Source organism: Carcharhinus amblyrhynchos, chromosome 8, assembly GCF_965287045.1.
Source record: "Carcharhinus amblyrhynchos chromosome 8, sCarAmb.v2.hapA, whole genome shotgun sequence".
Classification (NCBI taxonomy): domain Eukaryota; kingdom Metazoa; phylum Chordata; class Chondrichthyes; order Carcharhiniformes; family Carcharhinidae; genus Carcharhinus; species Carcharhinus amblyrhynchos.
In genome coordinates this window covers 13,624,451-13,650,890 of record NC_137331.1, presented here as the reverse complement: position 1 = coordinate 13,650,890, position 26,440 = coordinate 13,624,451, and the positions used below count along the sequence as shown (strand labels likewise).

Here is a 26,440-nt window from a genome sequence, read left to right as displayed (position 1 = left end):
CCATGACCCTTATCTATGCTATTAGCAGGGTAAATATGTGGGGTTGTGGGAATAGGGCCTGGGGTGGGATTGTGTTCAGTGCAGACCCAATGGCTCGAATGGCCTCCTTCTGCACTGTAGGGTTTCTATGATTCTATAGACCACATATCTGCTGAGAATGTGTCATAACATAAAACATGGAGTTTTTAGTTGGGTCAAGAAATTATTGCAGAACAACTTTTCTCAACTTTTAGTGTATTGTCAACTAAGTAATATTTACTTAGTACTGATTTTAGTTTGTGACAGTAAAAGTCTTAAAATGAGAAATCTTGTTATACGATATCTTTGCCTCGATCACTGGGATATTTATATCTCTTTTTTGAAAGTTATCCATCTCTATGGGCATCATAGAACCTGCTTGAATGATTCCTGGAATACCCTCTATAAGGTCTGCAAGATCCCTCAGGGTAATCACACGTAATTCCTTCCATGGGTCATAACATAATGTGTATTTCTCACCGTGATATTTGAATTATCTCACATAGTGGACTGAATGCAACAATTCTGAATTTCAAAGGTCATTCAAAGAAGAATGCTTTAGTACTCTTCCACCTTTGATGGCACACATGTTGTCCTCTTGATAAAGTACTATCTTTGCCCTGAAGGTTAACTCATTAATATTTTTATCCATTTTCTTCTGCACAAGTATTGCTGATGTGTATGAGCTTCAACAAGTCTGCCCAATTTATTATACCCAACTCTAGAAGTCAGTGATTATAATGAAATTTCATCAAATGATTCCCCCCTCTGGCAACACCTACAGCTCTCTCCCCAGGGTAACTTTAACTATTCCATCTATTAACTTTGGCTTGCCATGTCACAATCAGTAGCATTGGATTCAAGCATTATGGGTTCAAACCCCATTCCAGAAATTGAGATCATCTCAGGAGTTCTGCACTGACAGATTAATACAGCAACCTATGATCAGCCCCTCGAGCCTGTTTCACTATTCAAGTAAATCGTAGTGGAACTGTACCTCATTTCTGTCTACCCACCTTGGTTTTGTATACTTTAATATTTTTTCCAACTAAGATCTATCAAATTTAGTTTTGAAAATTTCAACTGACCAAGTTTCAAAAACTCTTTGGAGGACAGAATTCCAGATTTCACTATCTTTTGTGATTCCTACCATCACCCCTAACCTACTCGCTCTATTTCAATTAAACGTCAAGAAGGGCTGTATTGGGTGTGCAAGAGCAGACAGGTTTCCCAGTATCCTAGTTATTTCTGCCAATTCTCATGGTCTGTTGGGGGAGTCTCCTTCAGTTGAAGATTTCTCTGCCTAGGTACTGCTGCCAACAACCCAGGAGAAAAATGGTTCATGGTACATCATGTGTCTCTGCGAACTTAATTTGTAATTTCCATGTGTGCTATCATACCTGATGGTGCTCGAAGAGCCTGCCCAATTATCTCAGCAGATCAGAATTGGTCCAGAACGGTTACATAGCTTATCCTGCTCTGCAACTTGGTTATGTTGTGGAGTAGGGCTGGATACATGTGACAGGAAAGTCAAGTGGGCTACTGGAAATTTAATCACCCAGCATCATCATTGGTTTATTTCTTGTTTAATGTCCAGTTGTTTTGTGTTCAATTATGTAAATCTGCCACTATTGATGCTCACTGTGATTAACTGGTTAAGCCTGAATGTGGACTCAGAAACGAGTAAACAAACTGTACAAAGTACAAGAAGCCAAAGCACTGAAATATGAATTGGACATGTTACAGCACAGTGTTATGCACATAGAAACTAGTGTCATCACTGCATAGATGTGAGAAATAAAATGTACAACAAAGTGATAACGAGGAAGATGAAACAAGAAGTTCCAATTCATCGACTCCTGCACCTTTCAATTCTTCACCTTTCACTCATCCACAACTGGAACTCAATAATCCAATTGATGTCACCCTTTCAAAATTACTGTGTTATTAATAATGCAAACTAACATTTAATTGATCAACTTCCTGGAGCCAAATATAATCCTCAACTGAAAAAACTAATTTAGCTTAGGAAAGGAATTATATAATGGATACTGTAATTATTATCTAAATATATTGTAAATAAATGAAATATCCTATCAATATAAAACCTTATGAAAGCCATTATCCAGCTTGCACACAATAACTTAACCACATTGTTATCTTTTCTCTGTTGTAAAAGGAACTCAGGAATTCCCAATTCAATTGAAGACAGACACTTTATGGGAGTACTGTGTGCTTTATAACCCAAAGCAGAATGCCAAAGGGTCAGATAAATAGATTTTAAATGGCTCTGATATTTGCTTGGAGCTGGAGAGAGTGGCGTTAGGGAAGTTGTTTTACAGTCAGAAACCTTATACAGATCCTCCATCCCTGACAAATATATTGGTGGGACTTAAATAACATATTTTGTCTCTGTCCCCAACAATGGAAATTAAAGGCCTCGGGGAGGGTGGGATAGACTGGAAGCTCACAAGGAGATTGGAGGTGTGATGGCGTGTACTGCCTGAGGGAGATCAAATGCTTGTGAGGTGAATAAAAGAGCCAAACCTCGCAGATAATTGGAAAGATCCCTGTGAGATCTTGTGGTCCTTGTCTCCTTTTAGCTGCTGGGTTAAATTTAAAATGGATATTAAACCTAAGGCACACAACCTTATTATAACCAAACAACCAACTCTCCTTAACAATGAGTTGAGTTGCTTTTGTTAAAACCAAATGTGGATGGGTTCAGTGTGAATTAGAGTCATGTTTGAGATTTTTAACATTTTGGAGTATTCAGGTTTAGATAATTCTCTGAAGTCAGGCCCCTGAATATAAGAAAAAGGGGCCAAACTGGAGAGCGCCAAAAATCTCAATGTGCAACTTACCGACTTGCTGATTTCAATTCAAGCACCCTGCCAACTTCACACAGCCTGGTCATTTAGATGATCCCTGCAACCAAGGAGTGCTAATCATGTTGGGCACAGCAGCAAGGGACAAGGGAGGCCACTAAATGCTATCCTGCACCTTGTGAAAGGGAAGGTACATTACGGCTGCAGCAGGTACATGAGGTCACAATGGAAGAGAACTTGACCTGGGAAAGAATGAAGATTGGTACAACAGAGGAGTGATTTGCACACTGCCCTGGAGGTCTTGGTAGAGGAGGTGGAAACAGGAAAGGTGTCCTGTGTCTGTGAGGTTTTGGTGGGGTAGAAAGCTTTCCAGACAAACTTCAAACAGTAATGGGAGCAGATACGTCGAAGGGCAATGTCAGAATCAAGCCCTGAGGAACTGGACGCAGAGCCACAAGAGTAGACTAATGAATGAATCTTTGGGGCGGCACGGTAGCACAGTGGTTAGCACTGCTGCTTCACAGCTCCAGGCTCCTGGGTTCGATTCCTGGCTCGGGTCACTGTCTGTGTGGAATTTGCGCATTCTCCTCGTGTCTGCGTGGGTTTCCTCCGGGTGCTCTGGTTTCCTCCCACAGTCCAAAGACGTGCAGGTTAGGTTGATTGGCCATGCTAAAATTGCCCTTTAGTGTCCTGGAATGAGTAGGTTAGAGAGATTAGCAGATTAATGTGTAGGGATATGGGGATAGGGTCTGGGTGGGATTGTGGTCGGTGCAGACTCGATGGGCCGAAAGGCCTGTTTCTGCACAGCAGGGTTCTATGTTCTATGTTTAATTGTGATAACTGACCAACTGCACCGCCAACCTCAGCTACGGCTCAGCGCACTACATCACAACACACACTTTGCCTTCCACAGTCACACATGTATCAATCAGAACTCATACCCAGGCTACGATCTAACAGCCCCGTTCACCATGGGTGCAAATCCCATAATGCCTGCAAAACCTCAAGAAAGGCCAGACGTAGGATTTGTGCAGGTGAGATCTTAGAATGAAAACTACCCCGCCCCCTCACCGGTGATATAATCAGATTTACACTCAGGAAGGGGGTGGGTGATTTGTATGAATTAACATTTACAGTAGCAGGCTCATGATAAATTCCCATCCAGCCAATGTGACATCTCACTGCTGCGATGACTACTGGTTTTCAAAAACAAGAACCGGCCATGAGGAGCCCACTGGGATAGGGAGGGAGCCCTGGGATGGTGAGAGATATGCCCAGGCATTGTACATGGTACTGCCTCTGGGCAATGCCTCCTGGGCCTCATGGCAAGTGCACGGGGGGGGCTTCTGGGGAGCTTCACTGAAGGGGTTCCCCTCATCCATGGATTGCCCTTTTTCGTGGAGGTCTCAATGTCCTTGGTGGGGGGTGCAGTTTGAGTGGCTATAGGGGAGGGAGCTTTTATTTAAATTGGGGATCAGGGCACCATTTAAGAAGGGGGTCCCAATGTCTGGATTCCCAGCATTGCCAGCTTTCTGAGGTCCCACCCCACTCCCAGATGATTGTGCAATGTATTGTTCAATGGAGTGTGAAAAACCAGCTGTGCAGCCTGCCAGCTTCACACTTGCTTTCCCACCTGAGCCAACGCTTTGTACATTTTTGGGAAAATTCTGGCCTAACATTCACAATTCCATTATAAAAGGAAAAGTATTACAGACCCTGGAAAACAGAAAAAGCCCAAACATGCGCGCCACTCTGCTAAAGAGTCGGAAGATTTCCACTGCTTGCAGTCGGACTGGCCCCGGGTTACCGGTGAGATCGGCTTTGCGCCCAGAACACCCATAACCCTGACGGTGAGAAACGCAATTCTGTCCAAAAAACTGACAGAGGGTCCTGAGATTGCATTTTCAAACGCACTCAAAAAAATGTCTTAAACACTCCCAGGTAGAGGAATCTAAAACTCGACAGCAATGGTTTAAGGTGAGAGGGGAGAAATACAGAAGTGTCCAGAGGGTGGTGAGTGTCTGGAACAAGCTGCCACGGGTAGTAGTAGAGGCGGGTACAATTTTGTCTTTTAAAAAGCATTTAGATAGTTACATGGGTGGGATGGGTATAGAGGGGTATGGGCCAAATGTGGGCAATTGGGATTAGCTTACGGGTTTTAAAACAAAGGGCAGCGTAGACAAGTTGGGCCGAAGAGCCTGTTTCCATACTGTAAACCTCTATGACTAAACCTCTATAATACAAATGTGTAGAAGATAAAGTGGCACAAGGGTTTTGCTGCAGAGAACTCAGATGAACTAGAATGAGGCATGCCACAGATGAAAGCTGATGGGTATGCATAAAAAAAGCTTGGAGCATTGGGAAGCCTGCCAGATAGCCTGTGTTCACTGACAAGAAGAATAGGGGAGTCCAGCACCAACTTAGCACAGAGCTTGTAACCTATCCTTTCCAGCATGAGAGCAGTTGCCAACTCCATACACCTATTGGACTTAACCCCGATACAGCATCTGATGGCCAATGCTGCAAAATCCATTGGAGCACAAGTAGCAGACACCCAACATTAACAGTGGAAACTTAGACTGCTAACATCATAGCAGTCGATTATCATAAAATTCTGGAATAGTTACAGTATAGAAGATGGCCAGTTGGCCTGTTATGTCCATGACAGCTCTTTGCAAGGACAACTCAATTAGTCCCATTTGCCTATCTTTTCCCATGTAGCCCTGCAAATATTTTCTCTTCAACTGCTCAATCAACTCTCTTTTGAAATCACAACCGAATCTTCCTCCACTATTCTCTCAGGCACTGCATTCCAGATCATAAAAACATGGTGCATAAAAATATCTCCCATTAATGGCATTGTAAACATGATCAAATTCCTTCTTGATATCAATAGTGCCATTAATTAGTTATCTCCAGCATTCTTATTTTGTTTTGAACTATTTTGAACTTTTTCTTCAATAAAAAGTTCCAAATTATTAATAGGAACCAATTCCTCCCCACACTAATTACATTTGTCATTTGTAAAGTTTGGCATCTCACTTAAATCATGTACTGGACACAATACTAAACAAGTCAGGCGAGATTTCTAATGCAAATATCCTAAGGGTGTAAGAGCATCTGGCGAGCATATTGAACACTAATTGCCATTTAAAAAACTGTACGTTCTTTGACTTGTATTTTTAAACAAAAGGACAGAGATCAATGCTGACAATGCTTCAGCTACAGCTAAGTACATTCTAGAATAGTGAGGAAATCAACTAACATCTTGAATTTTCTCAGTTGTGGTTACTCTGAATAAGTTCTCAAATTGTAATGGGCAGCTTTCACAGTTAGTTACGTTCCGCTCACTTTCAGTGATTGGAAATTACATCTTATGTTGTTACAAGCTCTATCTAAGCAACACTGTTCTAACACAAGAGTTTTTGTTCAAGAGTCTGTCAGAGCTGAGCCAAAAGAACTTAAACGAGAATGTTTAAAGTGTTTTACTTGGCCTGTATGTAAACTTGTTAACAATTGGCTCTGTATCGCCATTGTGTTCCAACAGAGAGCAGACTTTGACAAGTGTAAGACGTCGCTAAGCAATACTGTCACTTTGGCATAAATTTGAAGAGATGCCAATCCAACACCTTCATCTACAAAAGTCAGTTGGTATATCCTCCCAATATAATTTCTCAATAGACCTAAGTCATATTATGGTATAATGTAACTCAAATCAGAAATAATGCTATTTAAAAATACTCAAGATTGCTTTCAGAGACATTTTAAGGCAGTCTTAATGTTGGAAAAGTTTAGACACTGCCCTTGTCACTTTCATTTCAAGGAGTTTTTGCATGGTAATTTATTGTAACCTGTACAAATTGGATATGGGACCATGATTCCCCTTAACCAATCACTCTGAAATATGTGAATGGCACAGTGTCTAAAACTGGAACTGTAAGAATCAATTTCAAACTGGGGCAGAGGTAAAATAAAGAGATGGTAAATAGATTAGATTATGGAAGAGAGAAAAATTGACAGAAGTTTTCTTTTAAAGTTTACTTATTAGTGTCACTAGTAGGCTTACAATAACACTGCAATGAAGTCACTGCGAAAATCCCTGGCTACTGTTCAGGTACACCATAGCTAATCAACCTAACCCACACATCTTTGAACTGTGGAAGGAAATGGGACAAATGGAAGGAAACGCATGCAGACACGGGGAAAACGTGCAAACTCCACACGGTCACCCAAGACTGGAATTGAACCCAGGTCCCTGGCACTGTGAGGCAGCAGTGCTAACCACTATGCCACCATGACAGACCCTGAGTCCTCAACCATTCCTCAGATGACAAGCTCTTCATTCCAGGAATCATTCTTGTGAACCTCCTCTGGACCCTTTCCAAGGCCAGCACCTCTTTCCTTAGACATGGAGCCCAAAACTGCTCACAATATTCCAAATGGGGTTAGACCAGAGCCTTATATAGCCTCAGAACTACATCCCTGCTCTTGTGTTCAATGAGTGCTAACAATGCATTTGCCTTTCTAACTGCCGACTGAACCTGCACGTTAACCTTAAGAGAATCTGGAACAATGACTCCCAAGTCCCTTTGTGTTTCTGTTTCCCTAAGCATTTTCCCATTTAGAAAATAGTCTATGTTTCCATTCCTCTTTCCAAAGTGCATAACCTTTTTTCTCTAGCTGAGGTCGAGCCAATGTTTTATAAAGGTTTAGCAAACTTCCTTGTCTGTGCACTTAATGGGTACAAAATTCAATCAGCTTAATTTCTGAGAATGGGGTCCACAGATTGTTACCTGCCCACATGCATTGACACTGAGATGGGTAAGATATAAACTTCATCTACACCCATCTGAATAATTTCAGAGCAGGAATCTGGTCTTTTCTCCAAAATGTTGGCAGTATCATCGTCTACACACATTAGGTGGCACTGGCAATATTATTTTCCAATCACACAGAACAGGTTTTTTTGTAAAGACAGGCTGCCTTTTAAAAGCAATTTAAAGTTTATTTATTAATGTCACAAGTAGGCTTACATTAACACAGCAATGAAGTTACTGTGAAAATCCCCTAGTCACCACACTCTAGTACCTGTTTGGGTAACACTGGGGGAGAATTTAGCATGGCCAATGCACCAAACCAGCATGCCTTTCAGACTCTGGGAGGAAATCGGAGCACCCGGAGGAAACCCATGCAGCTACAGGGAGAACGTGCAGATTCCGCACAGACAGTGACCCAAGCCAGGAATCAAACCTGGGTCCCTTGCACTATGAGGTAGCAGTGTTAACCACTGCACCGTTACTTTGGCTAAAAGACAAAGCCGCAGTGGAAAATGCTGCAGGGCATGCAGAAGAATCAATATCAATGGACATGATGCTGAAGACATTAGTATAGCAGGTGAGCAGGAGAAGAGGGAGATACTGTCTGTTGCGGACTAGGAGAACCTTAAAATCATACAGTCATAGAGATTTGGAAACAGGCCCTTCTGCCCATGTTATCCATGCCGTCCTATTTTTATCCACTAAGCTAGTCCCAATTGCCTGCATTTGGCCCATATTCCTCTGTACTCATCTTATCCATGTAACTGTCTAAATGCTTTTTAAAAGACAAAATTTACCTGGCTCTACAATAACCTCTAGCAGCACATTCCAGACACTTACCACCCTCTGTGGACCCTTCTGCCCCTCTCCTCTCACCTTAAACCTATGCCCTCTAGTTTCAGACTCCTCTACCTTTGGGAAAAGATCTTGATTATCTAGCTGATCTATGCCCCTCATTATTTTATAGACCTCAATAAGATCACCTCTCAGCCTCCTACACACCAGAGGAAAAAGTCCCAGTCTATCCAGCCTCTCCTTATAATTCAAACCATCAAGTTCTGGCAGCATCCTAGTAAATCATTTCTGCACTCTTTCTAGTTTAATAATATTTTTTCTATAATATGGTGACCAGAACTGCACGCAGCATTCCAAGTGTGGCCTTACCAATGTCTTGTACAACTTCAACCAGACATCCCGACTCCTGTATTCAATATTCTGACCAATGAAACCAAGCATGCCAAATGCCTTCTTACCACGCTGTCCACCTGTGACTCCACTTTCAAGGAGCTATGAACCTGTACTAGATTTCATTGTTCTATAACTCTCCCCAATACCCTATCATTAGTGAGTAAGTTCGATCTTTGCATCACCTCGCTTTCATCTAAATTAAATGCCATCTGCTATTCATCAGATGACCAGTGGGCTGATGCCATTCATCAGCCCACTGGTCCAATAAAATCAACATCTCATTGCAATCCTAGATAATCTTCTTCACTGCCCATTATGCCACCAATCTTGGTGTCATCTGCAAACTTACTAACCATGCCTCCTAAATTTTCATCCAAATCATTAATATAAATGACAAACAACAATGGACCCGGCACTGATCCCTGAGAAACGCTGTTGTTTGAAAAACAACCCTTTACAAGTGTCCTGTGTCTTCTGTTATCAAGCCAATTTTGTATCCATTTGGCTACGTCACCCTGGATCCCATGAGATTTAACCTCATGCAACAACTTACCATCTGGTATCTTGTCAAAGGTCTTGCTAAAGTCCAAGTAAAACAACATTAATTGCACTGCCCTCATCTACCTTCTTGGTTACTCCTTCAAAAAACACAATTAAATTTGTGAGACATGGTTTTCTACTCACAAAGCCATGCTGACTATTCCTAATCAGTCCTTGCTTCTCTAAATGCCTGTAGATCCTGTCTCTCAGAGTACCTTCTAACAGCCTATCCACTACAGCTGTTAGGCTCGCCGGCCTGTAGTTCCCAGACTTTTCCCTGCAGCCTTTTTTAAATAAAGACACAACATTTGCCACTCTCCAATCTTCAGGCTCCTCACCTATGGCTGTCAATGATTCAAATATCTCTGCTAGGGGACCTGCAATTTCCTCCTAAGCCTTCCACAATGTCCTGGGATACACTTCATCAGGTCTCAGGGATTTATTTACGAGATGCACTTTAAGACTTCCAGCACCTCTTTCTCTGAAATACGTACACTCCCCAAGACGCTCCTCAGTACAATTTGTACACTCTTCAAGAACTTGACAGCAGGGACATAAGAAGTCTAATAATCTTATGCAGGCGGTCAAGGTCAGAGACTATTTCCTCGGGTGGATGTAGCTGTTACTAGGGGGCAGAACTATAAGGTTCGTGGTGGGAGATATAGGAGGGATGACCGAGGTAGGTTCTTTACTCAGAGAGTGGTTGGGGTGTGGAATGGACTGCCTGCTGTGATAGTGATAGAGGAACTTTCAAGCAGTTATTGGATAGGCACATGGAACACAGCAGAATGATAGGGAGTGGGAGAGCTTGATCTTGGGTTCGGACATAGCTCAGCACAACATCGAGGGCCGAAGGGCCTGTACTGTGCTGTACTGTTCTATGTTCTATCTAAGGTCAGTGAACATATTTCCAAGTGACATTTCCTACCCATAACTTCACCAGTCCCTCATGCTGCTCAATGCAGTACATCGTCATCACTCGACCGGCACCACTGCATGATACTCTACCTCAGCCTTACACACTTACCAACGCTTCTAGACTCAAACTCACCCCTAATTATTGATACATATTATTTAGCTGTGGTAGGCACATCACCCAAACACTGCACTACACAACCACTGACATTCTGCCCTCTGTCTTGCAGGACAAGGTGACACACAATGGAAAGGAGCAGAACAGAGCTGATGGGAGACAAAAACGCCTGCATTGTCTGATGGAGGAGATGTTTCTTAGCGGGACCTGTTGCATCTGCCCGACTTCACTGAGAGCATTGAAGCATGTTCCTACCTTATGCCCTTCTCAACTCCCAGCACACTTCCATCCTAATATCTCACATGATAAGCAAGTGATGATATGACAATGGGCCCCTTACGTTCTATCCCTATCTTCTCTTTATCTCACTCAAACTTTGCCCTTCTACATTCCAGTTTGCAGAAATACAGCTACAATAGCCCAACAGAAACAGGGAGAACAACAGCCTTGATCTAACACTCGCAATGGCAGCACGGATATTGGCACTGTCCTTAATACAGAGTTGGGGTCAGCACATATTGTGTCATCCAGGCATGTGTGGGCCGCAGCGAAGCAAAAGGTAAATAATGAATCACAGGCCAGTTCTCTGGAGGGCAAGGATGCAAGCAAGTCCTCACAGCACTTAATTCGGACAAGGCGTTGGCTGGTCTGCCAGGCAGCCTCTCGTCAGTGCCAAGGAGCATGAAGGAGCCCAACTCCAAGTTGGCAGAGGGATTGGAGCTGTGCTTGCCCGCTCTCCAGCTTCTGCTCCATTACCCTGTGGTGCTGCAGACCCAGAGCTCCTTTCGTCCCTGTCTTCTTTTGTTGCAGTCCACTTCCTCTGCTTTCTCAATGATGATGTGGCAACGCTCTCTGGCAAATAGAGTAATTCACCTTCAAAAACTGACTCTCTGCAAACAGGATGTAAGGCCTTTTAAGCAAAGTTACTCCAAGGTTCTTCTTTATCAGAGCAAACATCACAGGTATTGCTCAATTTTGGCATCCTGATCTCACATCAGCCAACATGTTGTCAGGATATCATTATTTTCACATATCTGAGACATGTAGAGGATGTGTTCATATCAAATATAGATATTGTGCTGACTGTGCATCTAATTATCAGAAGCTGCCAAAGATTGGAGTACGGCTGTGTAACATCACACCATTTCTTATCAATTGCCTATATCAATAAATCTGAAGTTTTCATGACATTTCTTTAACCTAATTTGCAACATGTCCTTGCTGCCTTCAAAAATCTGTGCAAGTACAGCCCCATTTCTCTCTGTTCCTCCATCCCATTTAAGGTTGTACCATTCAGTTTATATTGTCTCCCTACATTCTCCTGATCATTTGCCGTTCTATGTTTAATTTCACTGTTATGTGTCTACCCATTTCACCAATATATATGCCCCCAATGTCTGTAGGCATATAGGGGGCAGCACGGTAGCACAGTGGTTAGCACTGCTGCTTCACAGCTCCAGGGTCCTGGGTTCGATTCCCAGCTCGGGCCACTGTCTGCGTGGGGTTTGCACATTCTCCTCATGTCTGCGTGGGTTTCCTCCAGGTACTCCGGTTTCCTCCCATAGTCCAAAGATGTGCGGGTTAGGTTGATTGGCCATGCTAAGAAATTGCCCCTTAGTGTCCAGGGATGCGTACGTTAGAGGGATTAGTGGGTATAATATGCAGGGATATGGGGGTAGGGCCTGGGTGGGATTGTGTTCGGTACAGACTCGATGGGCTGAAGGGCATTTTTCTGCACTGTAGCTTTCTATGATCTATGATTACCTATGAATTCTCACAACTAGCCAGGGTGGGTTTGGTGGTGGGCATAGTGAGCCTGGCAGCAGTCAAAATGTCAGAAATCCATTAGCATAAAATCCAATTGCAGTTCTCCCAGTGGTGGTTTAATGGTCGGTTGGCACAAATGCCGTTTGTATCATGCTTGCATCCAATAAAACAGCTGCCAGCTGGAATTCTATGGCCTTTCAATCTTGCCTCACACCAGTGGGAATTTAGTTTGGCATCAAATCTGGCTACTAATGAGTGGCATGCACAAGGAAGTCTTCAGTTTGCCAGGCTTTGGGCTGAGTGCAAAAACCTGTCACAGTGCTGCGCTGCTCCTGATGTGCAGGACACCACACCATGGGAGCAGACTGGTTTCTGTCTTCATGGACAGCACCATGCTGCTGGACCAATGGCGCCTCCTGTGTCACCAAGACACTTCATTGCAGTTTAAATTTATTTATTAGTGTCACAAGTAGGCTTACATTAACACTGCAATGAAGTTACTGTGAAAACCTCCAGTCACCACACTCCAGGCGGGTACACTGAGGGAGATTTTAGCATGGCCTGTGCACCGAACCAGCACGTCTTTTGGACTCTGGGAGGAAATCGGAGCACCTGGAGGAAACCCATGCAGACACAGGGAGAATGTGCAAACTCCACACATACAGTGACCCAAGCCAAGAATTGAACCCAGGTGCCTGGCATTGTGAGGCAGCAGTGCTAATCACAGTGCCACTGTATGCTTACTTGTGGCAGTAATAAACTTTAAACATTTTAAAACCTGGAAGGAAACTGATTCAGGGCTTCAAAGATGTGAAGGAATTGATAATACATAAGTAGTTCTTGAGGTAAGGGAGCCATGTAGAACTAGGGAATTAGTAACTTAAACTGCAGGAGTGAAGAGTGAATTTGGATGTGCTGTTCTTATCTTTCTTAGAATACTGGGGCCATTACCATGTTTACCTGATCACTTATGGGAAGTCGGAGAGAAATTTTTAACCAGTTCCTGAATTTTTATTTTTTCACAATTTTAGAGTGGTTTTTTTTGCCTCTTCCAAGAGACAGAGTGAGGTGAAGGAGAAGTTGAGGGATACTGGGACTGATCTGGCAAAGGAAGGGGGCAAATCTCTACAAGCCTGAATGCTTTTTCTCATCTGTAATACATAGCGTTCATATATGTACTCTGTGCCAATGGCAAGTTAATCCAACAAATATTCCAGTATAAACATAAGTTAACTATTTTCCTGAAACAATATAGGGTGAGAAAATCACATGTACCATAATGAAGTAAAATAATACACTTTCTCTTCACAGTCAGACCAAAGGGTAATTCTCAACAAGGTTCTGCATTTCATAATCATAATCTATCCATCCATCACAACCAAAATTAGTCAATTATCCAAATAGTCTGGATTATTTTCTGTACTTTAATACATTTTTCAATCAATTCCATAACAATTTTAAACTAGATGACACTGTAAATATTGCGTGTGACTAGTTACGAAAACCAAATCTTGATGAACTCTTTGATCTCTCAATGACTTTGCCACGTTTCAATTCTTACAAAACATCTGCTGAAATTATATCAGTGAATTATTGTCAGGATGTTCCCCTGTCAGAAGGTGAAGCTTCAGATAAAGAACGATCAAATTCCAGGGTCTGTGGAATGGAGTTAAACGCCAAGCTTATGATGCTTGGTTTGGGCATAGAAGAGCTATTACTGCCCTCATGGGGTTTTTGTGGATGGATTTACCTGTTGCTGACCCTGGTATGAGTCTGCTTCGAACTCACATTTAATATTAAAAGCTACAGTAACATATGTACGCACAGAACATGGAATGTGGCAACTGGTGCATTACAATATCGTAAGGTTACCTGGTTTTGCTGAGCCAGCTTATGTCCCTTCCTCCAACGCAGGATTGGTTTTAAAGCTGGAAGCTCCCTCTCAGATTTGCCAGAAATTCTGTGCTTGCCCAAGTTGTATGTCACTTCAAAGACAATTGGTGTTATCACGTCCTTCACTTCCCGCTGTAGAAAAAAGTAAATCGTTGTCTTAACAAATTTCGCAACAAGGCATAACAGAAGAAAAAATAGAAACTGCTGGTAACATTCAGCAGTTCTGGCAGCATCTGTGGAGAGAGAGTTTTCCAGAATCTATTGTATTTTTACTTTTGTAAATCCCTAACAAAAATCTGAGAACACTGGGGAATTCTTGCAGATCAACAAACACGAAGATATTCATATTGTTTAACAAAACAGCTCTTACTCACAGAAAATATTGGAACTGATGGCCAACAGAAGGCAGAAATTAAAGGGAATAAAGACATGTTTTCACAGAATTGTTATAGTGCAGAAGGAGGCCATTTGGCCCATCGTGTCTGCAATGGCTCTCCAAACTCGCATTTTGGTTTAGTGCCATTCTCCTGCCTTTTCCCTTCACTCTGCATATTGCTTCTGTCCCTGAATTCCTCAATTGAATCTGCCTCCAGCACACTTCCAGGCAGTGCATTCCAGACCCCAACCACTTGCTGTGCGAAAAAGTCTTATTTCTCAATGCAGTAAGCATAAGGCTTCCAGAATGTTTCAAACAACTTGTCTGTGTATTTTTCAGCTGGGTGATCTTTAACAATGCAAAATGCTTTGATTATACCGGCTGACTTTATCCACAGCTCTAATGGGCTGAACTGCTGAAAGACCCTTTGTACTTTACTGAATTCAAGAATACAAACCTCCACCCCTTCTTTTAGTTCTGTATCCTATTCTGGATCTAAATATGATGCTAAATCGCCAACAAGGTGCCGCAATGGAAGCTTAATAAACAACAATGAAGGGAAAAGAGAGACATTTGGCTGAAATGTTTCATCTTGTCCTTTTTTAGCATGTGCAGTCATCACTAAGCCAGGCAATATTTCAACAGTGGCTAAATGGAGCTCTCTGAGCCTTATGCTGAATTCTGTCAGGGGGGCAGATCTCAATGATGTGAGTCACTAATTGGAGCACACCACAGCTGCAGGCTGGGGTTCCACCAATTTTTTTACAGATGCACCACAGAAAACATCCTTTCCAGATGCATCACAGCTTGATACGGCACCTGCTCCGACCAAGACCGCATGTAACTAAAAAGGGTTGTGAACAAAGACCAGTCCATCACTCAAACCCATCCATTGGCTCTGGCTGCACTTCCCACTTCCTCGGAAAAGAAGCCAGCATAATCAAGGACCCCACGCACCTTGGACATACTCTTTTCCACCTTCTTCTGCCAGGAAAAGGATACCAAAGTACCACCGACTCAAAAACAGTTTCTTACCTGCTGCCATCAGATTTTTGAATGGATCTATTGTATACTAAGTTGATCTTTCTCTACACCTTAGCTATTACTACATTCTGTACTCTCTCTCCTTTCCTTCTCCCCTATGTACTCTACGAACAGTATGCTTCGTCTGTATAGTGTGCAAGAAACAATACTTTTCACTGTATCCCAATACATGTGACAATAATAAATCAAGTCAAAATCAAACAACTTGGGCCGATTTGCTGCACAATGGCCTTGGTCAGTGCACAAACGGTGAAGGAAAGTCCAGTGTTGGTGTGGCAGCTTGATGGGCAAGCTGTGGAATCTGTGATGAGGAAGTGGTTTTTAGTGGTGGCATGTTGGTTCTGTTCGTGCAGCCATAGCGCCTCTGTTGTTATTTCTTGGCGCCCTTCAGGTCAAATGCAGGAATGTCAAATTTCAAATGTTCACAATAATTCATATTAAAGAAAAAAATGAGGGCTGATTGATTGGACGACATGTTGCCATGGAGAAAGCAACAGGCTCCCAGGTAATCCCTAGAGTGGGGAACGGAATCAGGAAGATGATGGGATTTCCACCCCACGCCTACCCAGCTGATCAAATGTGTCCCCCACCTCCAAGTCCGGTCTTTGGGGATTTGGAAGAATAAAATTCCACCCATCGCATCATCAAAACATAGACAGAGGCTTTTTAGACCATCAAGTTCATGCCATGTCTCTTTAGAGCAATCCAGTTAGTTCCATGGCCCCACTCCATCTCGCAGCCATCTACGTTTATTACCCCTATAGGCCTATCCAATTTACTCTATAAATCAATGATTAGTTCTGCTTCCACTATCCTCATAGCCAGTGAGTTCCAGGTCACTGCCTATTATAACTCTAAAGGTTCCACCTCATTTAGCTGATTGCTAAAGAACGTGACTAAGAGGTTTTAAGCTAAAATTTCTCCTTAACCTGCAAAAGGCAAAGTTTAAGAGTGTAAATCTCATATTATAGCAGTCATTTTATACCAGTCATGATCCACAAAGCCTTTGTGTCCCATGCAGCAATGGTAAGTCGAGTAATGAATAAACAAATACATCCTTTTGGTGTGTTTCATTAATTCTAAATTTTCCAAATCGAAAAGAGATCCCATCAATAAGGACATTAGTTCCATACTCAAAATCCTAGTGAGTAATTAACATGGTCGCCAAGCTATTGTCTTCTTACCTGGGAGCAAGTTAAAATCTGCCCCACTCCAGTTGCACCCACTCCACACCCCACCCAACCTCCACCCCTACCCAAATCCACACCAAACAAAATGTTGACCTTGCTCTTCATCCAGGCAGAGCTGGCTCCTGTAAATGGGTTTCCATTTAGTCACAGGTACACTTCAGAGTAATGTCCTTAATCAGAAACATATATCATATTCAACATGGAATGGAATATAATGTCATAGTTTTTCTCCTCCAGTACACAAAAGACCATTTTTTTTGGTGATTCTGGCACAGGGAACAAAATTTACTTTGCATGATCGTTACTGACAAAACAAATCACATGAAAAGTGCACTAAACAGCATGTACAAATGGACCATGAAAATGTTGTGGTTTTATAGAGTTTTAAACCAGGGATACTCTGATAAAATTAAAAATATTTTGTATTTACATAGTGCCATCTATGATCAGCTGAGCTATCCTCAAGTGCTTTATAGTAATGCAGCTTTTTGAAAATATAATTATTGTTATGATGTAGGGAAGACAACGGCCAAATAATGGGCGGCACAGTGGTTCACACGAAGGACCTGGGTTCAATTCCAGCCTCCAGTCACAGTTTGGGTGGAGTTTGCACATTCTCCCCATGTCTGCCTGGGTTTCTTCTGGGTGTTCTGATTTCCTCCCACAGTCCAATGACGTGCGGGTTGAGCATGCTAAATTGCCCCTTAATGTCAGGGGACTAGCAGGATAAATAAGTGAGGTTATGGGGATAGCTCCTGGTAAGCATTCTCCAAGGCGGCCTTCAGGACACACAACAAAGCAGAATCGCTGAGCAGAAACTGATAGCCAAGTTCCACACACGAGGACGGTGTCAACCAGGATCTTGGGCTCATGTCACACCATCTGTACCCCCCCCATGACTTGCTGACCTTGCAAAATCTCACTAACTGTCCCGACTGGAGACAATACACATCTCTTTAACCTGTGCTTAACCCTCTCTCCACTCACATTGTGTCGGTACCTTTAAGTCTTGATTATCTGTAAAGACTTGCATTCCAACCATTATCTTGTAAATTGAGTTTCTGTCTTTATATGCCCTGTTTGTGAACCCAACTCCCACCCACCTGATGAAGGGGCAGTGCTCCGAAAGCTTGCGGCTTGTGCTATCAAATAAACCTGTGACTTTAACCTGGTGTTGTGGGACTTCGTACTGTGCTTACCCCAGTCCAACACCGGCATCTCCACATCACCCTACTCAACCGCAGTGCTACCAAGGATGTGATGGCTGTGGCAACAATGCACCCACCTTGAGTCCCAGAATCAGCCCAAGTAAAGGCATCAATTGAGAAAGTGATCCACGGGCATTGCTGCCACAGATTTAATCAGGGTGGAGAGGGAAAGGTATCAGAGACCTCCAGCCTGATTAAATGCCCCCCCACCACCAAACCCACCACAGGGAAGGCATTAAATACCACCTTCAGACTAGAAGGAAAAGATATGCTTCATTTCCAATTGAAGCCAACATGTACCTTCATACAATTTTGGGATAAATAATCTTATTGTTTAATATGACAGGAAAACTATTAAGTTGCATTGACAACTAAATGACAAAGTTAAAGCTATCTTGTCCTTGATCCTTACACATCTCACTCTAGTCATCTGTTTGTCTATGGGAGGCATGGTAGCACAGTGGTCAGCACCGCTGCCTCACAGCATCAAGGACCTGGGTTCGATTCCTGGCTTGGGTCATTGTCTGTGTGCAATTTGTATGTTCTCCCCGATTCTGTGTGGGTTTCCTCCGGGTGCTCTGGTTTCCTCCCACATTCTGAAAGACGTGCTGGTTAGGTGCATTGACCCGAACAGGCAATGCTGGACTGTGGCGACTAGGGGAATTTCACAGTAACTTCACTGTAGTGTTAATGTAAACCTTGCTTGTAACTAATAAATAAACTTTAAACTTTATCTCTCTCTAATATTTCCAAAGCCTTGTATCTCTGCTCCAGATCCTATCAGTGAAACCCAATATCATAAACATGCTGTGTTCAGATTCACTGTGAAAATCCAGTGTTTTACCAGATTGCTGTTCCGTGGGAGTCTCTCCCCAGAGCTTTGTGAGCAGATCGATGCCTTTCACAGCTCCTGTCACCTTCACTCGTTCAATAGCTAATTCGCCATAATTATTTTCAATTAAATTATATCAAAAGTTATTAGCTCATTAGATCTGACACTAACTAAATTAGGAAAGTAAAGTTCAAAATCCCAACTCAGTATCTGATTAAATGCAGTTTTCTCTCTCAGACTGATCTATCTTGAAGTGTATGCAGCAATCACACATTTTCAGAAAACAATAAAGTATTGTACTATATTGTTTCAACAATCAGGAGACATCAAGTTTAAATCCGAATCTCCCATTTAGGGATTGCAATATCCTGCATCCTATCTCTCTGTTTCCCAATCTTTGTCTGCCCCCATATTCCTAATAGATCTGCATTCACTTGACATCTAATTCTGGCTTAACAAAGCTTCTATTAAGTGAAGATTATCTAATGTCCACATTCTGATGTATACTTTATCATTGAGCTCCGCAGGGTTGATCTTTAAAGCCTGGAATAGCCAGAGATAGGGTAACATTTACAACCATAGAACCCTACAGTGCAGAAAGAGGCCCTTCGGCCCATCGAGTCTGCACCGAACACAATTCCACCTAGACCTTACCCCATATCCCTACATATTATACCACTAATCCCTCTAACCTACACGTCCCTGGATACTAAGCATGGCCAATCAACCTAACCCGCACATCTTTGGACTGTGGGAGGAAACCGGAGTACCCAGAGGAAACCCACGCAGACACAAGGAGAACGTGCAAACTCCACACAGACAGTGACCCAAGCCGGGAATCGAACCCAGGACCCTGGAGCTGTGAAGCAACAGTGCTAACCACTGTGCTACAGCGCCACCCAAGGTGAGTCAGTGGACCGAATGGCCTCCTTCTGCACTGCGAGGATTCTATGGATTCTACGGAGGGCTGCAAATTAAGTATATTTATTTACCCCTCACTTGTTCCATCACACCACCCATCAAGGAAGACTCTATGCCAAGCACTAACATACTTTTACCCACACCTGTTACAGGTGTCAGCCTGACAGCACACTTGTTTCTGAGGCAGTGGATTGTGAGATCAAGTCCCATTTGGGGATTGAGCAGAAAAATCAAAGTTGACCATTGGAATGCTTTACTTGCTTCTTCAGAGAAGGATAATTAGCCTTGCTGTCCTGGGCAATATTTATCTGCCAATCAACGTCACAAGATAAGTCTTATGCCATGGCTGTTTATAGATTGCACAAATTGGCAGGCACCTTTTCCTACATTACAATGGTGCCTACATTTCAAAAGTACATTATTGTCAATTTACCACTCTAGGACATCCTGTGATCATGAAAGGTGCTATACAATTGCATGTCTATTTTAACAGTGCGTTAGACAGGATGTAGTGGCATCCATCACAGTTAGTGTCATTACAAAACTATGACTCAGCCGGACACCTACTACGTGAAAAGCTGCGGCTTTTCAATTGCTGTGGAAAATGCTGCTTTGCTGGAGTTCAATGGCAAAAGTTCCTGATGGAACAGGCATACTGGGAAACACAGTCACTTTATTGGACAACTGTCACTTCTGTCTCTACAGTAAGAAGTCTGACAATACCAGGTTTAAGTCCAACCGATTTATTTGATAGTAAACTCACAAGCTTTCGGGTTAGCCCCTTCGTCAGGTGAATGGAGAGTTCTGGCCTCAGACAGAGCATATAGAACATAGAACATAGAACACTACAGCACAAACAGGCCCTTCGGCCCACAAGTTGCGCCGATCACAGAACTCTCCATTCACCTGACAAAGAGTTTAACCTCAAGAGCTTGTAAGTTTACTATCAAATAAATCGATTGGACTTAAACCTGGTGTTGTCAGACTTCCTACTGTGTTTACCCCAGTCCAACGCCAGCATCTCCACATCATGACTTTTGTCTCTACACAGAGAAAGAAACACAGCCTGCAAAATATGACAGAAGTGGATGTATTTTCTTTTATGTTTCAGTGTGCTTGGATTATGTGGTAATGCACTTTTCCCCTCATGGATATGCCCTGCTGCACATTAGTCATTTATATACTTCACTGCCATGCCATTCAATGTGGATAAAACAGGCAAAAGTGGGTGACAGTCGGTGAGTGGGACGGAGTATAGAAAGTCAGCTCCCTCCACTTTGATTTAATCCTGATGTATTTAGATGAGTGGTAAGGACATCCTATCCAGCTGCCATTGACATTATTAGGATTTTCCTACACTTTTTATACTATTCGAGCATGGGAAAATTAAATGAATTACGGTCTGGAAGTGTGTAATGCTGAATCAGGAAGTGTCCATTCCCCAACATTAACATCCATCAACTTGATGTCTATAAAAAAGAACATTTAACTTCCTTTCCAAATAGAACTTATTAGTAGGAACCCTCTCAAACACATTTGCTTTTGAATGATATACACAGGATAATTGGCACAGTGGCATACAGCATTAACTGTTGCACTGGCTATTGTATACTTAGCATGCAGGAAATCAGCATTAGAGGAATGCTCATCTTTAAGACTATTTATTTCTAATGAGAAACATCAGTACATCAAACGTTGACTGCCCCAAGCCCATAAAGACAAAAATACTTCTCGAGAACTCTAGTTTCCTTCCTAAGTTTTATAGCTTATTCTTCATAATGATATGATTTCCTGAGCTATCATTTTGTTGTATATGTTTTCTCAGTAAAAGTCAAAATCACATCTACATCAAGTGTTAATCAAGGGTTCTTCATTTGAATTTGAAATTAATAAAAAATATTTCAAACTAATAATCTACTGATGACCGTGAAACCATTGACGAATGTCAGAAAAACCCAGTTGGTTCACTGGTGTCTTTTAGGGAAGAGGATCTGATGCCCTTTAGGGAAGGAAATCTGCTGACCTTATCTGGTCTGGCCTACATGTGATTCCAGCCATAGCAACTTGGTTTGCCCTCCAAAGGTAACTAAGGATGGGCAATAAATGCAGCCAGTCAGCAACACCCATGTACCACAAATGAATTTTTAAAAAATTACAAGGGACAGCATTGGTAAACCTCACAAAAACAAATTTCAAATATCAGAAGGTAAGTGTAATCATGGCTGAAACCTCCATCCTGGTTCACGGCTGGGATTCTTCAGTGCTGCTGAAAGTGAATGGAGTTTTGGCTTGAACGCCAAATTCTCCGTTCTCGTTTGCTGCGGAGTGGTCAAGGCCAGGCTCAGAGGACGTTGTCCCAAGTCTCCCATTGCTAACGGGACTACAAATAGGGAGTCAACAAGACTTTCTGCCCCTTAGCCTATAGAAAATCATAGGCAGTGCATTGTGAATTGTTCACACTCATTTCCAGTGGCAAATGCTCCTATCTGGCAGTGTGTATTTTTTAATATTTATCCTCATGGGTAGACAAAAAGATTTGGTACTGCCCCAAATAAAAATGCACTATTGAGGTCAAACTGAAAGTGAATTCTAGGTCCAGCAACATGTCCTTGAAAGGGATAGCACAGTGGTTAGCACTGCTGCCTCACAGCACCAGGGACCCGGGTTCAATTCCGGATTCAGATCAATGTGTGTGTGGAGTTTACACGTTCTCCCCGTGACTGGGTTGCCTTCCTCCAGGTGGTCAGGCTTCCCCCACATAGTCCAAAGATGTGCGGGTTAGGGCGATTGGCCATGTTAAATTGCCTTGTGTCAGGGGTACTAGGAGGGTAATTATTTGGTATGGGTGGGATTGTTGTCAGTGCAGGTTCAGTGGGCCAGATGGCCACCTTCTGCATTGTAGTGATTCTATGTTTCTATGATTAAATGTTAATGATACTGAAGGTACTGAACTCTAAGGCGGTTTAACAGCTGAACTGCGAACTGTAAATATCATTAGACTGACAAGCCGCAGTAGAACCCCAAAAAAAAAGAGACAAGGTTCCACCAGTTCACCACAAATTCCAACAGTCTCAGTAATGCTTTGTCAAAGATTGAAATGTTGTTCATTTTTCACATAGCAAATGATGAACATGTGGTTCATTCCCTAAGTTGGGAACCTGAGCCTTTGAGCTTCAGTCGCGACCCTCCACTGTAGTAGCAGCAGTTGGTATAGCCCCTGTTACTATAGTGGTTGGCACCTGTCACACGAGAGGCTAGAGTTCAATTTCCCAACGGGGAGCTTAGAAGTTGGGTCAGTCAGTTTAGTTCAGAACATCTGGTTGGTGATGCAGAGCATTGCCAATGGTGCGGTTCAATTGCCACACCAACTGGGGTTATTCATGAAGGTCCAGCCTTCTCAACCTTGCTTCTCGCCTGAGGTGTGGTGATCCTCAGCTTAAATCACTACCATTCAGCTCTCCCCCTCAAAGGGGAGAACAGCCCATGGTTATCTATGGTGACTTCATCTTTTCACCTCGTAGCAGGTATGCAGAGTGGGTGAAATTATACTCATCAAGGGTAAATGTGAGCCTGAATGATCAATGAGGTAAAATTACTCACATTGGTGCCTGAGTAAAAGAGATTGGCAGCATCATTGTTGGGTCAAGGAATTTAGACTGCTCTTTCACCATATATGAATGGGCGGCACGGTAGCACAGGGGTTAGCACTGCTGCTTCACAGCTCCAGGGTCCTGAGTTCGATTCCCAGCTCGGGTCACTGTCTGTGCGGAGTTTGCACATTCTCCTCGTGTCTGCGTGGGTTTCCTCCCACAGTCCAAAGATGTGTGGGTTAGGTTGATTGGCCATGCTAAGAAATTGCCCGTTAGTGTCCAGGGATGCGTAAGTTAGAGGGATTAGTGGGTAAAATATGTGGGGATATGGGTGTAGGACCTGGGTGGGATTGTGTTCGGTGCAGACTCGATGGGCTGAAGGGCCTCTTTCTGCACTGTAGGGTTCTATGAGTACTGAATTATCCAACAGGCATGGGGAAATCAGGTACTGGAATTGCATCCAAAAAGGCCCTTGCACCCACCCAACTAATGCTAACGTGATGCCCTCCCACTGCCTCTACCATAGGGTCAGCATTGCTGAGCACCATGAGACAGAATCATAATGTAAGCTCAGGGGTCAATACTCCGACAGGGAATGGTGTCCCAATTCTATTCCACTGAGTGTACAGCACAATGTGCTCTACTTAACAAACTTAGTAATAGATCCCAGACTTTCTACATTTTAAAGCTTTCAAGTAATGGATTACATCTCTGCCTGAATTTTATATTCGTATCAAATGACAGTTAGAGTCACAGTGTCCTATCAACTGCAAAGTTAAAACCTCATTTGTATTTGTTAGTACATAAAAAGCAGATGATACTGATTATGTCTGAATCAAGATAAGTATTTAACTGTTTTGCAAGATAATTTGGGATTGGATGAGAAGTTCTTAAAAATGCAGATATAAATAGGCAGCCTAACAACACAGCATTATTTTTCAACAATGAATGCTGAAGACAAAAAAGAAAATATTCACCAAAAAACATTTTTTCTTTGCCTTTGGTGTCTCGAGCTAACTCAGTTAGTTAGTTCGACCACTTGCTATATTTGGTGTGCTGGGTTTAAAGAGGAAGTATCTGTCAGAATTTTCAGCTATTTGGATCAGCGCTACACAATGAGGAATCAGATATTTCGTGCAGTGGCAATCACAGCCAGACTGCCACTCTGCTCCTTTTCACTTCCCCAGGTCAGGGAGTTCAGTCCTTTGTTTTAACCCAGGAATTGCGAGTGGCTTTGTTCTTTCTAACTTTTCCTGGGTAACTATTCTGTGTCGGATAACTGTCCATCGGAAGTTTAAACTTAGCGGGCAATTCTCATGCAGGGCCCACCATTCTGCATGAAAATGCAAAGTTGTTGAAAGTTATTCACCACAGAGTTCCCAGCCTTTGACCTGCACTTGTAGCCACTGTGTTTATATGGTTAGTCCAATTCAGTCAATGGTAACCCCCAGAGTGTTGATAGTGGGGATTTCAGCAATGGGAATTCCACTGTATGCTGCATTGTGATGACTGGATTCTCTCTCGTTGGATGGAGATGGTCATTGCCTGACAATTAATGACACAAATATTACTTGTCATTTACCAGCCCAAGCTTGAACGTTGTTGGGTCTTCCTGTTGAATCACACAGTGCAGAAGGTGGCCATTCAGCCCATCAAGTCTGCACCAACCACAATCCCACCCAGGCCCTATCCCCATAACCCCATGCATATACCCTAGCTAGTCCCCAACACTAAGGGGCAATTTAACATGGCCAATCTACCAAATCCGCACATCTTTGGGCTATGGGAGGAAACCGGAACATCCACAGGAAACACACAGACAGGGGGAGAATGTGAAGACTCCACACAGACAGTGACCCAAGCTGGGAATTGAACACGGGTCCCTGGCGCTGTGAGGCAGCAGGACCAATCACTGTGCCACTGTGCTGCCCCATATATAGACATTGATTGTTTCAGTAACTGAGTTGTGAATGATACTGCGAACATCTCCACTTATGATCTTATGATGGAGAGAGGGTAATTGATGAAGGCCAGAATGAGGTTGTGGACAGGACACTACCTTGAGGAACTCCTACAGCAATGTCCTAGAATGGAGGTGATTGGTCTCCAACAGCCACAAACATCTCTCTTTGTGTTAGGTATGACCGTAACCGTGGAGAATTGCCCCCTCTAATTCTCATTAACACAGTATTGTTAGGGCTCACACACATATGCTACACTTAGTCAAATGCTGCCTTAATATCAAGGACTGTCTCTCTAAGTCCAGCTCTTGTATTGAATACAGGAGCTGGAACGTCTTGTTAAAAGTCGTACAAGCCATTGGTAAGGCCACACTTGGAATACTGAGTACAGTTCGGGTCACCCTATTACAGAAAGGATATTATTAAACTAGATATTATTAAACTGAGCCACAACAGATCAGCCATGATCTTATTGAATGGCGGGGCAGGATCGAAGGGCTAGACGGCCCACTCTTGCTCCTATTTCTTATGTTCTTATGAAAGAGTGCAGAAAAGATTTACAGGACGCTACCAGGACTTGATGGTATGAATTATAAGGAGAGGCTGGATAGACTGGGACTTTTTTCCTTGGAGTGAGGAGGCGTAGGAGTGACCTTATAGAGGTCTATAAAACAAGGAGGGGCATAGATCAGCTAGATAGTCAATATCTTTTCCCAAAGGTAGGGGAGTCTAAAAATAGAGAGCATAGGTTTAAGATAAGTGGGGAGAGATACAGAAGGATCCAGAAAGACAAGGATGGTGAGTGTCTGGAATGAGCTGCCAGAGGTAGTAGTAGAGACAGGTACAATTTTGTCTTTTCAAAAGCAATTAGACAGTTGCATGGGTAAGATGGGCCAAATGACCCGTTTCCATGCAATAAATCTCTATGACTCTATAACTCGAGTTCAGCCCTTTTGCCCAAGTTTGAACCAAGTGAAAATGAATACAATGAAAGTGATAACCATCATGGTAGCTCTGTTAAAATTACACCCTGTACATTCAATGAGGATGTTCCACCAGACCCATGAATGTCTCAATAGCACCCAATTCATTGCAAACCCATCTTTTCTCGTATTTTCTGTAAAAAGTCAAATGTGATGTGCCAGTAGACTACAAAGAGAAAGTGAATTTGAGCAGAGAATAAAAGATCGCAGGACATATCCTCCAATCTGAAGGCCTAGGCCAGAGCAGTACT

General features: G+C 42.8%; 1 protein-coding gene across 2 annotated transcripts in view; it reads right to left on the bottom strand.

The window, feature by feature from the left end:
- itga9 (integrin, alpha 9) overlaps positions 1–26,440 on the bottom strand; it is a 424,393-nt gene that overhangs the window by 179,907 nt on the left and 218,046 nt on the right. For both annotated transcript variants that reach the window (XM_080193712.1, XM_080193713.1), the window contains one exon: positions 14,064–14,216. In XM_080193712.1, the coding sequence (XP_080049838.1) occupies positions 14,064–14,216 (153 nt within the window). The remainder of the gene's footprint in view (positions 1–14,063; positions 14,217–26,440) is intronic.